Source organism: Paecilomyces variotii (genome assembly GCF_004022145.1).
Source record: "Paecilomyces variotii strain CBS 101075 chromosome Unknown C8Q69scaffold_6, whole genome shotgun sequence".
NCBI lineage: Eukaryota > Fungi > Ascomycota > Eurotiomycetes > Eurotiales > Thermoascaceae > Paecilomyces > Paecilomyces variotii.
In genome coordinates this window covers 1,573,108-1,590,156 of record NW_021167145.1, presented here as the reverse complement: position 1 = coordinate 1,590,156, position 17,049 = coordinate 1,573,108, and the positions used below count along the sequence as shown (strand labels likewise).

At 43.6% G+C, this 17,049-nt stretch overlaps 5 protein-coding genes across 5 annotated transcripts; all 5 read right to left on the bottom strand.

Moving 5' to 3' along the window:
• Window positions 1-4,797: 4,797 nt before the first annotated feature.
• C8Q69DRAFT_469688 (Alpha/Beta hydrolase protein) lies at window positions 4,798-7,151 on the bottom strand. Its single transcript, XM_028630782.1, has 3 exons — window positions 6,524-7,151; window positions 6,294-6,459; window positions 4,798-6,241 (listed from the first exon to the last, which is right to left on the bottom strand). Exons 1-3 carry the CDS (start codon window positions 6,978-6,980, stop codon window positions 5,242-5,244), a joined length of 1,623 nt encoding a protein of 540 aa, XP_028484957.1. The 5' UTR covers window positions 6,981-7,151; the 3' UTR covers window positions 4,798-5,241.
• Window positions 7,152-7,499: 348 nt separating this feature from the next.
• Window positions 7,500-9,538, bottom strand: C8Q69DRAFT_445246 (putative dihydroxy acid dehydratase Ilv3; the record flags this gene model as incomplete). The annotated part of the gene is made up of 4 exons (XM_028629055.1): window positions 7,500-7,548; window positions 7,628-7,946; window positions 8,013-9,418; window positions 9,477-9,538. 4 exons carry the CDS (start codon window positions 9,536-9,538, stop codon window positions 7,500-7,502), a joined length of 1,836 nt encoding a protein of 611 aa, XP_028484956.1.
• A 390-nt stretch (window positions 9,539-9,928) lies between these two features.
• On the bottom strand, window positions 9,929-12,605 carry C8Q69DRAFT_288346 (kinase-like domain-containing protein). Its single transcript, XM_028626990.1, has 2 exons — window positions 10,992-12,605; window positions 9,929-10,942 (listed from the first exon to the last, which is right to left on the bottom strand). The coding sequence occupies exons 1-2, from the start codon at window positions 12,448-12,450 to the stop codon at window positions 10,395-10,397; spliced, it is 2,007 nt and encodes a 668-aa protein (XP_028484955.1). The 5' UTR covers window positions 12,451-12,605; the 3' UTR covers window positions 9,929-10,394.
• A 1,254-nt stretch (window positions 12,606-13,859) lies between these two features.
• C8Q69DRAFT_507671 (hypothetical protein) lies at window positions 13,860-15,091 on the bottom strand (the record flags this gene model as incomplete). Its single annotated transcript, XM_028632909.1, has 2 exons — window positions 13,860-14,105; window positions 14,168-15,091. 2 exons carry the CDS (start codon window positions 15,089-15,091, stop codon window positions 13,860-13,862), a joined length of 1,170 nt encoding a protein of 389 aa, XP_028484954.1.
• A 609-nt stretch (window positions 15,092-15,700) lies between these two features.
• C8Q69DRAFT_288366 (putative mitochondrial import inner membrane translocase subunit TIM23) lies at window positions 15,701-17,043 on the bottom strand. Its single transcript, XM_028626991.1, has 2 exons — window positions 16,171-17,043; window positions 15,701-16,108 (listed from the first exon to the last, which is right to left on the bottom strand). Exons 1-2 carry the CDS (start codon window positions 16,765-16,767, stop codon window positions 16,085-16,087), a joined length of 621 nt encoding a protein of 206 aa, XP_028484953.1. The 5' UTR covers window positions 16,768-17,043; the 3' UTR covers window positions 15,701-16,084.
• Window positions 17,044-17,049: the final 6 nt, after the last annotated feature.

The window sequence follows — 17,049 nt, the reverse complement described above, 5'->3', positions numbered from 1 at the left end:
TTACCTTTAAAAAAGCTCTACTAGTTATTTAATTAAATCTAAATTATAATCTAATACCTATTATATATATATAAGTAATTATATTTAAAAGATTCTTAGCTATTTTAATATTGTAATAAGTAGCTAATTCTTTATTAAATAAACTAATCCTTTCTATAGAGCTAACAGACCCTATTCTTAATAAGTAATTATAAGAGGAGATTAAGATAGTATCTATATAGCTAGAGAAGATTTATATAGAGATCTCCTATAATACTCTAATAGAGTTAGTTTATAAAATTACTTCTCTACTATATATTCTCTTATAGGAAATATTCTACTAACCTATAGAATAGGAACTAAATAATATTTATCCTATTATATTAGAAATATATTAGGGTTTATTCCTATATTTAAATATTTAAGGCTATTAGTAATTAATGCTATAATTAGTATTAGCTATAAATCTTATTACTCTATTAAATCCCCCCCCGCTATAATAGTAGGAGAAATATTATAATATTAAAGTTAATCTACTATGTAAGTAAATTAATAATATATTTAAACAGCTAAAGATATCTTAACTATAATTAAATAGCAATAATTTTTAGAGTTAGAGCTAGTAGTTTAAGCTTACTGTTAGCAACCTAGATATTAAGGATTTTAATATCCTTAATTAAAGCACTTTACCTAAGGAAGATAATTAATAATAGAAGATTACTTAATTTATTATAAGGAATTAAATTATAATATTGCTAAACCTAGGAATTTTTAAAATTATTTAATTTTTAGACTAGCTTATTATTGCTAATATCTAGCTAAAGCTAAATAAATAATTTAGTATTACTAGATCTATATATTAGGTTAAGCTCTATTAAGAATTTATAGAGCTTATTAATCTCCCTATATTAATCTCACCTACCTCTGCCTATATAAAGGCAGAGTATATCTTTATTAAGCTTTAAGGTCTTAATATTATGCTAGAGGATCTCTTTTATAACTAGTTTCTAAATTTTATTATTAAATAAAAGCCTAGCTAAGTAAATAATTACTTTAAGCAGTTTTATACTACTAGTATTATTAAATATTTAGATATTAAAAATCTGAATATTAAAGAGGTATTAAAGGATCTTATCTAATATAAGAAAGCTATTATTAATATTAGATCTATATAGAGATTAACAGCTTAAAATATTTTAGTAATATTAAGGCCTATAATAAGGTCTATAGATTTAAGACCTAGAGCTTTATAGAAGCTATATAGTATTTGCAATAGATTAGGCTATGCTATAAAGAGATATTAGATAATATATCTTAAACTATATTTACTACAGAATTAGAATAATATAACTTCTAAACCTATAGTATTATTAAGTCCTAATCTCCTAGTTTAATCTATAGTTTACTAAATTAATAGTATCTCTGCTATACTAGAAGTAATACCTATATATTATATAAAGGGGAATTAAATACTAGATATTAGATTAGATATCTACCTAATTACTTAAAGGGAGATATTCTTAGTATTTAAACCTATAAGAATCCCTATAGCTTACTTTAAGAGTATTTATAAAGAATAATTATTGTTTTAAGGAACTAATACTATTTTAATATAATTTAATAATATTCTATTATTTATCTCTAATATCTACTATATTCTAGGAGTTAATAATAATATTCTATTATTTATTCTACTAAAGAGTTAGGGATTTAAGATCTCTATAGATAAAGATAATAAATATTTTATTATAAAGACCCTAGAAAATAGCTGCTTTTATAATATTATTATTCTTAAAAAGTAAAGATATCTTATATATCTTATAGTATCTTCTCTTAATAAATAGGTCTATACTACTTTATCTGTTACTGCTATAAGTACTCCTAAATAAGATATTACTGCTTAGTTAGTTAATCTTAAACTGCTTAAAGCCCTATCTCCCTATTATATTACTAGATCCTTAGTAGAGTAGCATTAAATTCTTAGTTATACTAATTAAGATAACCTGCTTTATCTAATATATAACCCCCTTTTTAGTATTGCTGTTATAGAAGCTAAAGATCTCCTATTTTATACTATCTACTAATAGGCTAAAATTACTAGATAGGTCTTATAAAAGCCTATGCCTAGAGCTATAGTACCCGCTAGATATTTCTATATTAATATTATTAATAGCAGATATATGCTAGATTATAAAATGGATAAAGACCTCTCTAACTATATTAAGGTAAAATATATGCTATTAATTATAGACGATGCTATCTACTATAGGTAGGTATATCCTATAGTAAATAGAGCCTATATTCTATCCTTTATTAATAATTTAATATATTAATTAAATATAGAGAGTTTTATAGTTGCATATATTTAATTAGATAATAAGCTCTATATAAAAGCTTTAAATGCTTTCTTTAAGACACTAGGCATTGCCTATAAACCTATAGCTGCTTATATACCTTAGCAAGATAGTATAAGCAAATACTCTATAAAGACTATTATAGAGCAAGCCCGAGCTATAATAATTAATTCTAGCTTAAAGCATTCTCTTTAGCTATATATTATTTAGTATAATATATATATTATAAACTAAATCCCTATTTTAGTTCTATTATTTTATAATTATACCCTGGGAGCTATATCTTATAGCAGTAATATTAAGCCTATTAAATAGCGCGTTTTAGCTTAAGCTTAGAGAAATACCTCTATTGTGGCTTTATATCTATATTAATTTAAAGCTCTAGTATATTATTTATTAATTAGCCCTAAAGCTTTATTAAGCAAGCTCCTTCTAAAGAGTAAACTAGCCCTTTTTTTTAGTATATCTAATAAAAATAATATATTACTATTAAATACTACTACTAAAATAATAGTATAAATTCTATATTTTTATATAGATAATATTGCTGCGCTAGTAAAGCTTAGTCTTAAGCTTTATAAGCTAGTGCTTACTATCTTAGCTATTATATTAAATCTGACTAATTATAAGAATTCTGCAGTATATAATAAAGAAATTAATTTTATTAAAGATCTTAATATTATCTAGTGCTAACCTATTAATTTAATAAGAATTTATATAGTCTTATTTTAAGAGGAATTAAATACTCTTAAATTATATAAAGCTATTATAATATATATTAAAGCTCTCTAATAGCAGAAGGTTATAAAAAAAGAAATTAATCTGCTAGTAAAGTAAAAATACTAGCATTTAATCTATTAAGATAAGCTTCTCTCTAGGACTTATCTTATACCTAACAGATAGATATATAAAAAAAAAGAGAGTCCTAATAGTTTAATTATTTATAAAGCTTACTAAGTTATTTATAATAATATACTAGATAAGACTATATTTAATATAATAACCTATACTCTAATAGTTTCTGCTATAATTATTAATATATTAATAGCCTCTACTGCTTATTATAATTAGGCTATTTTTTAAGCTAATACTATATAAGCCTTCTTAAATAGGAAATTAAAATATAATATTTATATGCTTTAGCTTATTAGCTTCTATAAAAATAAAGATAATATCTTAGTTTATAAACTAGACTAAGCTCTTTATAGATTAATTCTTTCTACAAAGATATAGTATAATACTTTAATAAAGTATTTACTTAATGCTAGATTTAAGCTATCTCTATATAACTCTTACCTTTAGATCTTTATTATTATAGAAAATATCTATATTATTACTTATATTAATAATTTTTCTATATATGTCTCTAAGCAATTTACTGCTTAAGCAGTCTATAATAGTATCTCTAAGTAATTTAAAATAAAGAATTTAGGACCTATTAAATATTATTTAGAGATAGAAGTCTCCTATAGTAAAAAGGGTATATAACTTATTTAGATAAGGTATATATATAAATTTATTTAATCTTTTAGATAAAAAGATTTTAGCTATATAGAATTTTCTATAGATTTTAAGCTTTAAATTAATAATAAGCCTAGTTCTACAGTTAATATTAAGGAATATTAATAGAATATTAGCTATTGCTAATAGCTAGCTATTAAGACTTGCCTTAATTTATCTAAAATTATAAGTTTACTAGCTAAGAGAAACTCTTATTTAACTTTAAAGAGCTATATAGCTTTAAAATATATTATATACTATTTAGCTAAATACCCTAACTATAATATTATATATTATAAAGGTAATAGAGATATTAAACTCCTATAAGCTTATTATAATTCTAACTATATTAGAGATTATAATAAATATTACTTTACCTTTAAATATATTTTTATACTTATTAACAAACCTATTTTATAAAAAACCTATAAGCAAACCTATATCTTAATCAGCTCTAATAAGGCAAAATATATAGCTGCTTTTAAAGCTACTAGAGAAGCCTAATAGATATATTATTTAATAATTAATATAGATATTATAAAAGATACTAGCCTAATTATCCTAAATATTAATAATAATAGAGCTTAAGATTTAATCTATATTTCTACTAGTATTAAATATTCTAAATATATTAATATATAGTTCTACTATATCTATAATATACTTACTTAAGGTATAATTAATTTAAAATATATTAATTCAGCAGATAATATTGCTAATAATTTTATTAAAGGGCTAATAGTCCTAAAATTTTAGATATAGCTTAGGCAGCTTAGCTTAATTATAATTGCTTAACTATATAACTAGACTGCTTATTTCTTTATTTTTATATACTGTCTGCTTTCTAATTAGTCCTATTTATTTATATTTAGTCGATTAGATAGTTGCTATATATTCCCTAATACTTAATATAAGGGTAGGTGTTGAAGGCCCCCTCTGGCTGCCCCTTTTGGCGCCCTGCTCCCTAGTGATTATGTGACCTAGGCGAGCCTATATAGGCTTTGCCTAGCTCCTAGATCCAATCAAGCAAGCTTTCTCCCGCTTCCTTCATCTTCAGAACGGTAGGACAGTCTAAATGAATGCCCACCAATTGGAACTGTTAATGCTTGCTGAAGGAAATGGACGTCGATCTATCGAAATAATTACAGCGCGCAGTGGGACCACGGATGATAGTCCCCTGTCGAGCTGCAGACACCTCTAGCTGCATACCTATTCTTCGGCGGAGTTGTTCCCTGTACCTTTTTTCTGTCCTAGTCTTGTCTACCTGCAAGTGATGGAAACCCTCCTCTGAGGCTCTGACGGGGAGTGCCAGCTAAATATTGAGCTCGTCCTATTCTCGGATAGGGATGGATTTCGAGTTGAATGTGTCATATGATTCACTATCCTCTAGTTAATAATATTGACAATGTCAAACAGCATCCAGCCTGACAGTCACAGCACTTGTCGCTAACGCGTCGATTCTTTGGGCATACAAATCCATCGTATGCATGAGTGGATCTCCAAAAACAACGCCTCGCAGCTCAGAGTCTGTAGTGGTGCATGCTTCGACTTCTTCAGCCGCCTCTGACGCCGCAGGGAGCACAGATCTCACATTACTACTGTCCCTTGATCGCTTCCGCAGTACAACAAGTCGCCCGGGTAGAGACAGAGTCGACTCTGGTACCGTCCAGTATAGCTTCGCTATCTTTCGTCTCGCCCCCAGCCTGCGGTGCCTGACTGTGCTGGTAATATGGGCTAGAACGGAATCCGGTGCTGGAGAGACATATAGATCTAACAAGGAACGGACGTATGCCTTATCAGCTCGCGAGACGGGATCACCCTCATTTATGAACGAGAAAAATAGCGATTTACGGTATTGCCGCGATGCTGGTTTCTCCAGCGGCAGAAGTGAGACAGGAGGCGGCCCGAAAGTGATGCAGTGTACACGCTTAAAGAAATCTCGCATGTCTGTCAATTCGGATTGGACAGTTTCGGAAAGCATGTGGCAGTATAGCAGACTGGCCACAGCTCCGCCAGCGGAGTGGCCAGTGATCAAGAGAGAGGAAGAGGCGCGGCTAGGATCTTCCTGTAGAAGCCACTTCAACCGATCTGCCACAGGACGGACCATCTTCCGTGCGACTGCCAGAAACCCGGAATGACAGAGATTCCCCGGATCATCCAGAAACCCATCTGGCGATGTGGGAGCCGTTCTGAAATTGACGGTCCAATCGCGAAAGCTCTGAGTGCCCCGAATCGCGAAGACAATGGTACTCATATCGTCTATAGGGACTGACTTGATCACCATGGCTTTAGTGCCGCTGCGCCAATTAGCTTCGATATGAGTATGCTTTTCCGCACCAGATGGCTTGTCGTATACACGACGTGAATACTGTGCTGCAAGGCATAGCATGGGATATGTAGGAACGTATCTACGGATAATCGAGTTAGGAAGATCTGGTCCATAGTGTCCGGAAAACATACAATTTCAACGGCGCCATATGAGGCGGCAGTCGTGCATTCGCGTAATGATATACTTTCGAGAAGTAGTTTGCTGAAGTTGTCGACTTGGAGTTCGCCTGGTCGTTCGTCGATCTTCCCACTTCGCGGCCATCTCCGCCTCTAATGGAAGGTTGAACGTGTTGCACTTCTACCCTGGAGTCAGCGGCCACGGCCTAGCTAGATGATAATAACACATAGATTCAAGAACTTACCAAGGTCCTCCTCTCTTCCACTAAACCTAGACTCATCAATCGCAGTCAGGATGTCATCAAATTTCTTCTCAATTGCGCCGCGCAGGTGCTCTACACCTCTTCCAACGCTAGTGCGTATTTCCTGGACTTCCTCAACGGCATGGTGAGTGACATTTACCGTCCCCTGGACAGCTTCGCGCAAATTATTGCAGGATTTCCGAACAAGGTGCTGGGCATGCTGCTTTTGCTCATGGAGATTAATCTTCGACGTGAGGGCCGATCTATGATGAGCGGTAGTCGCAGGATCCGCGGGTATGTACAACTGCGGCGGTTGTATGTCCGGAACTATCGTGAGATTCGTCGATGACTGAGCATAGTAGAAGCCCTGCGACGGGTACTGGGATATGGCAGGCGATATCTCCGGCTGCGGTGCCGGTATCATCGATTGCCCTTTCTCGCGCCGCTTGAGCAGTGGCATGGCTCACTTCCAAGTGTCTCAGATCCACGCTGTGCTAAACTCGACAAATTAACATGCATGGGCAAAAAGGACTCAAACTGCCCTAGGACAAAATGAAGATACATTCTAAGGTTGCTGAAACCAGCCCCCACAAGAGCAGGGCGACACGATATCTATATATGGCACAGGCATAGTTAGGTGAACTAGATCGGCGCCTCGGGGCGTTTCTGCTGCTCCGCCTCATTTCGTTCGTTGATCGCTGACGCCAGCGCGCCAATCATACTGGCTTATCGCTACCAAAGGCTGTGCTCTACGAATAGCAGGTTGGAGAACTGAAGCATTGTAGATGGCTGATAAAGATGCGATGTAGAGTACATGAATATAAACCTAAATTTTCGATTGAAATCGAGCCGCCTTTCCTTTTTTGATGATCCTGCCTTTTTTCTCTTTTTCTTTCCCAGCCTTCGCCGGTCCCACAAAGACATTGACTAGTTAACTATGGTACGGTGTACAGGTATTATATAATGGTTGAGACAAGTTTCACTCCAAAGCATCAGTGATGCATCCGTGGCTGGCATCCTTGACGTTCCTGTGGGGAGAACAATGTTAGCGAAGGACAATGTCTGCAATGATGGCACACTTTAGGGAAGTTCAGGAGAGTCACATACCGAGCATACTTGCCCAAAGTTCCTCTGAGGGTCAGTCCAGTGGGCGGTAGCTTGCCAGCCGCCTTTGCGGCTTCCCATTCCTTCTTTCGCTCGGCGAGGACTTCATCACTGAGGTCGACGTCGAGCACTCTCTTCTCGGCATCAATGGTGATGACATCGCCGTCCTTGAGGAGACCAATGGGGCCACCGACGGCGGCCTCGGGAACGATGTGTCCGATCAAGAAACCGTGAGAACCGCCGGAGAATCGACCGTCAGTAATCAGGGCACACGAGGATCCGAGACCGGCACCCATAAGGGCGGATGATGGCTTAAGCATTTCTAGAGTACGTTAGCAGATATCCATAGCGGTATATGGCGGAAACCACCACCAGAAATGAAACCTACCGGGCATTCCAGGACCACCCTTAGGTCCAGTGTAACGGATAACGACAACAGTCTTCTCCTCCTTCTTGATTTCATTACGCTCAAGAGCAGCAACAAAGTCATCTTCGGCGTCAAACACACGCGCCTTTCCGACGAACTTGGTACCTTCCTTTCCAGTGATCTTGCCAACACTGCCACCGGGAGCCAAGTTTCCGCGGAGAATCTGAATATGGCCCGTCTTCTTGATCGGGTTGGAGAGTGGGCGGATAATCTTCTGGTCCGCAGGGAAATCGGGGGCCTTTTCCAAGTTCTTGGCCAATGTCTCACCGGTAACAGTAATACCAGAGCCATCGATGAGGCCCTCCTTAAGAAGGTACTTGAGCAGAGCCGGAGTACCACCGATATTGTACAGGTCGTTCATGACATACTTGCCAGAGGGCTTCAGATCAGCCAAGAAGGGGATGCGATCCGAAACAGACTGGAAGTCATCGATAGTCAACTTAATACCAACAGAGTCGGCAATAGCAATCAGGTGAAGAACCGCGTTAGTCGAACCTCCAGTGATATTAACAACTACCATGGCGTTCTCAAAGGCCTGGCGCGTCAGAATATCCTTAGGGCGGATATCCTCAATCAGGAGCTTCTTGATCGCTTCACCAGCAGCGAGACACTCCAGATCCTTAGCCTTGGACTCAGCCGGGTTGGAGGACGAGCCGGGAAGGGTCATTCCCATAGTCTCAATGGCCGAGGCCATAGTGTTAGCCGTGTACATACCGCCACAAGCACCACCACCAGGGCAAGCGTGGCGGATGACATCGAATCGCTGTTCCTCGGTAATCTCTCCGGTCAGGAACTGTCCGTAAGCCTGGAAGGCGGAGACGATATCAATGTCGGCGTTGTTCTGGGTAGCGGCACAACCCGGACGGATCGAGCCACCGTACACCATCAAACTGGGTCGATTAACACGGCCCATAGCCATGAGGACACCGGGCATGTTCTTGTCGCAACCGGGGATACTGATGTTGGCATCGTACCACTGTCCTCCCATAACGGTTTCGATCGAGTCGGCAATGAGGTCACGACTCTGCAGGGAAAAACGCATTCCTGAAGTTCCCATACTGATCGCATCACTCACACCCACGGTGTTGAATTGCATTCCAATAAGTCCAGCGCGCTGAACACCCTCCTTGACCCGGTTGTTGAGATCCAGCAAGTGCATGTTGCAAGGATTACCGCTGTACCAGACGGATGAGATTCCGACCTGGGCCTTGTTCATGTCCTCCTCGTTCAGACCGGTCGCGTAGAGCATAGCCTGAGAGGCACCTTGTGAAATAGGCTGGGTAACATGGCGAGAGACCTTGTTGAGGGCCTTGTCGTCATCTTTAACGGAGGCCTTTCGGAGGGGAAGAGTGGTGGAAAGCGAGCGGCTGCGTTGACAGTCAGTGAGCGTTCAATTGGAACATTGCATATTGGACGCAGTATTACCTAGGAACAAAGGCGCTTCTCGCGACCTTGGGCAAATGCCCACGAGCCTGTGCAAGAAACATGGTGCACTCCCGGGTGAGGGCGTAGTCCCGAGATCAGCCAGGCGTTGACCACCGACGTGACAAAAGAACCGAAGAAAGGGACCGGCTCAAAGCTTCCAGATCTCGCGCAGCTGCAGACGAGAGATGAAAACCGGAATCCAACAAGAGAGGAAACAAAGAATAATTGGCGATCTTTTCGGACTTTGACTGACTCTGACTTTCTTGTCTCCGCAGCGAAGTCGGCCTCTCTAGCTGCGATCCGCCGCCGGCCATCGGACCAATCCGCGCACAGCGATAGTCAGCCGTTCGGCCAGCAGGCCGACTTAGTTAAGTTGGTTGGTAAATTATTTATTTACTTTACAACCAGATGATATTGTTGCGTTTATGTAGTATATGGTCGGATCTATATGGGTAAATCCATGCATCTTTCTTTAAGATATATCATTCAACAAGTATAGTGCTTGTTGAGATACAGTTCGTATAATATAAATAATATAGTATATCAAACCACGGGATACACATCCATGAAAACCCTCGGGCAATCAGTAGCCTTAGAACAGGGCCTCTCAAATATAACAGATTGTCTCTCTCTCTTGGAGGACGTCTCTGGAAGTGAAGACGAGCAGTAAGAATCCAAAAACTCCACGTTTACTCTCGTAGAGTCAACGAGGACGAAGTCACAGGTGTCCAGGCTCATAACAGCCTCTTCTAACCAAAGTGAAACAGCAGAAACACGTGCAGCATCGTAAACGCGGAACTCGTACCATGCGTAGATCGTAAGGATATCATCCACATATGAAAAAAGCATGAGAAGACGTAGCACAGCCCAAACTCCAGTATTACCGGGGGACAACCCGGGTCTTTCCGGAGACCAGCTCTACGGGACCTCCTTGTCACCTCTCTTGAGCCCTCCCGGAACATCAATTGCATCCTGGACCCATTCCATTTTCGCGATGTCATCTAGGCCCTTTCGTCTCGTGTTGCGTTTCAATAGAGCCTCCACGCATTCTCGAGCACCTTCCAGGTCCTTGCCCTTGTTGGGATCCCACTCACCATCAGCGTCCGCGTACCGGTACCAAGCCCATTCACAACGAGCAATTCGGTGAGGAGTACGGGCCCGGAGTTTGGCGGGATCACCGCGGGTCCCGGGCAAGGCATCGAAAGGCAGTCGACTCTCCATTAGTGCGTAGAGCAGGACGCCCAGCGCCCATGCATCTGTCGAACGTCCATCGTACGGTTGCCCCATCAAGATCTCCGGAGCCGCGTAGTCCTCACTGCCGCAGCGCGTATGCAGAAGCGGGCTCTCAGGAGGCTCGGGAATGCGTCTAGACAGACCAAGATCACTCAGGGTAACCACGGCACGGTTATATGTGCGCCAGTCTGAGATCTCTTGCATAGCCGCTGCAGGCAGGTTGACAAGAACATCTGTAAGAAATTAGTGCCAGTAGCCGGAGACGAGAGTGCGGATACATACTCTCCAGTTTGATGTCCCTGTGGACAATGTAATTGCTGTGCAGATAACGCACCGCTCCTATCAGTTCAGCGAACACTCTTCTGATAAGTGCAGGGCCTAACTGTTTTGGACCGGATGTCGCGAACTCAAACAGATCTCCCCCAGGACAGTAGTCAAGCACTAGTAAAGCGCGCTTCTGGTCGTAGCCAAGGGCTTTGAGTTGAACCAACGAAGGGTGATTGACCGACTTTAAAATGTCGACTTCACGCTTCAGCGACACCTCTACCCGTTCCTCGTCGGCCCCGCCAGCAGGACCATATTCGATCACTTTCACTGCAACCAACTTCTGGGTGGGCCGTCCAGCATCGTCTGGGACCATCATCTCATCCGATTCCACACGGGCTGCGAGACTGACCTGGCTGAACGTTCCCTGTCCCAAGACCCGTAGCTTTCGATACTTGCGACGCTGTTGACTTCTGACCGATCGGACTGAATATATCTCGCCCGACTGTTCCGTAGCTGAGGCTTGACCAGCAGGCTCATTATCACTGTCGAAGCCATCGCGTGTGCTTCTCGGGGGAGTCGGCGGTCGTGCGGACGGGATAGCAATTCCACGCTGGGCACCTAGGTATTGTTCGCGGTGGAGGTTGTTCTGCTGCGTGGGAAGATGGATCCTGGAGACAGATGATCCTGGTCCGGTACCTGACACCGCAATCGGACGAGGCTGGACATGAGGAACTCTGCCCGGAGGCACATACTCACTCAGACTGCGATTCCGCGTGTGCTTTGTTGGAGACTCAGCCTCAGTTCGCGGCGGTATCGAAGGTTCCTCCTCAGTGAGACTCGGGTACAGCTTAGCTCGCGATGACCTGGAGGACGACGGTCTCAGCAACTGCGTCGAGTCGCTCATTCGCAGACTCAGGCTGGATCCTGGCCTCGACGCGCCTGAGGACGTCCGCGAGAGGGAATGAGACGCTCCTCTGGTCTTCCAGGGTGAATTCAAATAGCCTACCGGTGATGGCAACGGCGTAATATCGCCTATAGCTGCCAACAGCGGCGACGAGAGCACAGAGGCTGGAGACAGGGAGTCTGCACTAGAGATAGCCCCGCCGCGCACCGCTCGCATACTAGGCGTCCGATGCAGTAAACTCGTAGCCGACAGGCAGGAATCTAGAGATGTGTCGACTTCTCTCACCGGGGTTATTGGGCGTACACCTTGGAAATCCGTACGGATATGCAGCGAAGGCAGCAGCTGCCCCGTCGCCCAGTCTCGTCCATTGTCTTGTACCCGGTGCATTCCCGCCAGATGGACGGCATTGTTCGATGCAAGAAGATCGTCGGGGCGTGATCCTGCCAAAGAAATCACGGCAGACGCTCGCGATTCATTGTCCGCAGGCGAAGTCGAGTCTGCATCCGGGGGCGGCTGTTCAACGTCGGACACTGACCTATCGGTCGATCGGGACGTGTTTGGTTCAACCATTGAAAGACGGCCCTTCCACCGGACAGAAGCGACAGCCAACAGAGCTGTTCGATGAAGCAGATAACTCCCAGCAGCCGGGGAAGTCCCACGGGGAGATATTGAGATCAGTTAGCCGAGATAGATCTTATCTCCTGCCGTTCTCCACGTCACTGGCCGGTTCGAGGAGTGTCTTAGATTTGGATCTGGAGGTTGGTAGTCATTGCATCCGGACAGATATCACAGCAAAGAGATAATCTCGCAGGTGGAAAAAAAAAAACCACCAGCGGAGACGGAGCACAGTAGCGTAGCTACTTCCAAGTTCGAGGCCTGGATGATGCCGGTGCCAAGTTTAAGTAGAGACGTTCCACGGTGGGAGATGGCGAGGCCCGCGAGTGCTGGCGATCCCCTGCCTGAGGCCGTCCAGGGCTGCCATCCTCGCGCTAAACTGGATCCAGACATTCCGCGGTGCGGCTTTCCCAATTCGACCTGTTGTTCAACCCGATTCGACCACTCAGAGATGACTGCACGTGATAGACGATCAGCTGACGATCACAATCTGTATGCACTATCCCCTTTTGAGCGACACGACAAAGAGCCCGCCAAGACGCCCGCGATAGCTAAGATAGCCGATGTGGAAGAAATAATGACCACGGTAATCCTTCAGGGACAAGCCTCAAGGATGCCAATCAAAGGTTGTAGAGCCCTGCCTGGCTCTCTTGATTTCTCTAGACTCCGCATGAGATGGTGGAGCTAGTGACGTGAGTTGCTATTCTTATCGCTTGACTTCATACGAGTAGTCTTATGGTAGATAGTCTACTGCACGCCAAGTCGGTTCCCCCCGGGTTAAGTACGAGCCATGTTGATCAGCAGGAGTATCTTTCATCAACCCCTAGGGGAAATGCCATGAACCCGGGTAATTATTGACTACCTGGATCTTCAGATGCATTGCTGTCTGCTGTCTCTGCATGCTGGAAATTCCGGACCCGGGGATAGAAAAACTGAGCAGCTGCGAACTGAAAGAAATGAATATTAGCTACAGTCCATCGCAGAGTAGCTGAAACTGACCAGTGAGCTGATCCTCCTGTACCACGTGTGTAAGGCGCATCTCTATCCAATCGATTCGAAATGCTTCATTGTCGAAGGACTCTGACCGCGTCTCTGGACGCCTGGATAAAAAGAATCTTGGACTTGCAGTAAGCTTCGTTGATTTCTAGAATACAAATCTGCTGCGTGTAAGAGAAGTTGTGAATAATAATAATTATCATGAACCGAGACGGGATGGAGTCCGACATAGGCTTTCAGACTAGACCAGAATGGGCCGTTGAACCGGCAAGCTAACAGGTATCTCGAAGAAATCAACTGATGACAGCATCGAAAGAGACATAAATATGAACAAGCTCAGAGAGAGTCCAATGCACCCTTTACAGAAATTAAGGAAATTTGCTGTCTGACTGAGATTCACTTTCTGGTGAGACAGTTCCGTTCAACGTCCTGGTCTTCCCAATAGGACGATAACCGCCGACTTCCCAATCGTCCAGTTCCCAGTCAATTGGATCAAGATGAAAAGTACCACTCTCCCAATTGCGCCAGAGGTCATCCAGGTCTTGTTTATCGACATCTTTCCACTGCGGTGGTGGACTAGGGGCCTGTTCTGCGGGCCTCTCGAGCGTGCTTTCCTGGAGATATAATTAGTTCCGCAGCCAGCAACGTCCTCAGGACTCGTCGATCCAAGACATACATGGCAAATCAGTGCTATCTTGGATGCATCTCGCACTACTACCTTCATCAGCTTGGTAAAATCCTCCTGATCACATAGCGCAATCCAGTGTCCGTCGGCCTCAATCGGGAGGCCAGTCTCTTCTGTGCCTACTATCTTGTATCCCCACACCTTAGCACGAACATATTTTCCTCGAAGAACCTGCTTATGAGATTTCGTTTCCTTGATAGCTCGGGCTTTAGTATGCTCGTCTGGATCATAAGTACGTTCTGGTGTCTGGACCCGCTGGACCTCAAGAATGCTCTTGACATAGGCATGTCTTTGCAGGATATCCTCGAATTCATCAAATAGACAGTTCCGGGGTATGTATAGGTCCATCCTCCACAATCCGCCTTGATCAAACATTCCGTAGATATCGCAGACGACTTGAATCCTCACTCGAGCTGGCGGTGGCGGTACAGGTCTCTGAATCTGTTCCAATCGTCCCAGTTTGACGAACACACTGCTCGCAGCGTCCTGCCTGCCCAGCTTTCGCACTTCTTCCATAGGGACTCCGGCTGTCACCAAGCGCCTCTCGACCTCCCTCACTGCAGCCGGAATTAGACCCCTATGCTGCTGGATCTTCCGCCGGATTTCTTTTTCCTGCTCTGCTTGGCGTTCAGCGCGGTCCAGCGCAGCACATAGACTTGCGTCTGCGTTTCCTGGCGGAGGTCCCTGGACAGCCTTCTTCTGAGACTCTGGTAGCAGTTGCCCCTGGGTGGGGGGACTGGGGCAACCGAATATCTCCTCCGACGAGAATTGGGTAGACCAACCCACTAAGCCGCGATTGAAACCATCTAGTCGAAGCCAGTTGATCATGTCGTCCACCGTAACTGGACGGGTAGTAAGTGTATGAGACGGCATAATCATATGCTCGCGCCCCCCTCTTGGGTTGTCGTCTTTCATTTTTGGCATCCTTGTTTCCGCCAGTGTCATGAGTCTGTAGCCAGATAAACTATGTCGTAAGAAAGATGTTTGATAGTGATAATATGACGCGTGTGCCTTATGACATTGCTGTTATTTTAGACTGGCCATGGCAGCTGGCACTGAGACTGTGTGTAGGCAATAAATATGAGGGATAGCAGATGAAGGGGACGTCTCGATGTAAGACTTTATCAGAGAGCAGCAAGCTTACTTGGATCATAATGTGGACGTGTTGGGAGTACCCAAGTTGAGTAAACAGAGCAGACACAAACGCTGGCGAGGCCGCCTGGACCTCATTGGCATGTCAAGCAAATTGACCGGGGGTTTCCGCCCGGAAAGAGTAACACGTTACAATCCACTAGAGTGGAAACTGCCTCCAGCTTGCCAGCAGGGCGCTACAATCGTCGAGCCAAGCACGAGATCAAATTCCATACGGCTTTGGGCTTGCTGGTGGACGACTCTGCAGCTCATATGAACGCTGGATGCTTCGCTTGCGCAAAAAGGGAACATGAGGCCGTTCTGGCATGATGGTGCACCCTGCTAAGATACTTGAAGGAAACTGTTGAATCGTTCAGCTTGTTTGAATATCTTCTCCATTGGAGCACTTCGTAAAAGATCGCCTGTCGTGACAAACTAGTAAGAAAACAGTCATCGCCAAGCATCTGCAAACGATAAAAAAGGATCCAAAGGAGATCTCTATATGTACAGGAAACTAAAACAGCCCATGACCATGCCCGGTCCCAAACCCAGAGACAATGCAATAAAGGATGCTTCGAGCGCCGGAGTGAGGAGATTTGTCGGAATAAATAGCAAGCTTCTAATACAGCGTGAAGGAGTATAGTGACAGCTGCGACATCCGCCGCTCGGGCCGCTCTATGTGGAGGAGGGTATTGCCCCGAGGCGTCGGCCGCAAAATTAATCAGGTCTACCTATCTCGACCAGTCACGTAGGTACGATAATCGCGTCGCGGTGCCTTTAGAAGATAGCTCTTCTCATAACCTAGAAAGACATCAGACGATATTCTGCGCGAGTTAACATATCAAGTGTGCGCGTGTTCTTACCGCCCAAGCGCCAGCAATGCTAGCAACAATTCCTCCGGAAATCAGCATGGGCTTCACGCCCCTCGTGCTCTTGAAGACCATTCCACTGAGGGCTCCCGCGACAATGCTATTGGCCGAATCGTGCTTTCCACGCACATACCCAAGCGATGAGTTGATTCCGTTATAAACCATGGCGACCACACCGGCAGAGTTGCCGAGAAAGGGTCCTCTTCGGGTGATTGAGTTCAAAACACTGTTCAGCCGTAGCTTCGGAGGCGCCGTAGATGGAGTCTTCTGCAACCCTTCAGCAAGCCCCCAAGCTCCTCCAAGAGTCAAAGCCGCAAGATATGTTGTGCCAGTTCCATAACAGAGATCGTCCGTCCATCCTCTTGAAGGCAGAGCGGATCGAGATCCGGGCAGCTCGTCCAGAGCGGAGTCTTCAAGGGTAAGGTAGTCGAGCGTGTCCTGATTCAGACCAGCGAGGGGGTGCAGCTCAGAGGGGTCTGGAAGCGCAGAGCCTGATAGAAACGAAGAGACATCCTGCGCGGTCGACGGGTCAAAGGGCTCGGGGTTGTTGGTATTGGACTTGCGGCCCGTAACTGTGTCCCAGATAGCCATCTCGGAAGAAAATGAAATAAATTAGAATTCTAATACAGAATAAATTGAAAAGAAAAAACTAGAGCCAGCGGGGCAGCTGCACTGCTAGGAAACGTGGCCTGGATAACGGCGTGGAGGAAGAGATCCGGCTATGATCTGGAGTCTCCGGGTCGAAAACTTCTTTCCCGTGACGGCAAACATGAGCAGCCCGGGCGGAGGGCGGAAGAGGTGTTTGTCCGGGGCTAGCCGTTTCTGGTGGGTTCGTGGAAAATCCACATGCGGCAAGAGAACTTTTTGGACAGC

Coding starts and splice junctions, on each gene's coding strand:
- C8Q69DRAFT_288366 (XM_028626991.1), bottom strand. CDS start 16,767: ATGGCTATCTGGGACACAGTTACGGGCCGCAAGTCCAATACCAACAAC. Junction 16,109..16,170: donor GCATTGCTGGCGCTTGGGCG/GTAAGAACACGC, acceptor ATGTCTTTCTAG/GTTATGAGAAGAGCTATCTT.
- C8Q69DRAFT_469688 (XM_028630782.1), bottom strand. CDS start 6,980: ATGCCACTGCTCAAGCGGCGCGAGAAAGGGCAATCGATGATACCGGCA. Junction 6,460..6,523: donor TGGAAGAGAGGAGGACCTTG/GTAAGTTCTTGA, acceptor ACTCCAGGGTAG/AAGTGCAACACGTTCAACCT. Junction 6,242..6,293: donor CATATGGCGCCGTTGAAATT/GTATGTTTTCCG, acceptor GATTATCCGTAG/ATACGTTCCTACATATCCCA.
- C8Q69DRAFT_288346 (XM_028626990.1), bottom strand. CDS start 12,450: ATGGTTGAACCAAACACGTCCCGATCGACCGATAGGTCAGTGTCCGAC. Junction 10,943..10,991: donor CAGGGACATCAAACTGGAGA/GTATGTATCCGC, acceptor AATTTCTTACAG/ATGTTCTTGTCAACCTGCCT.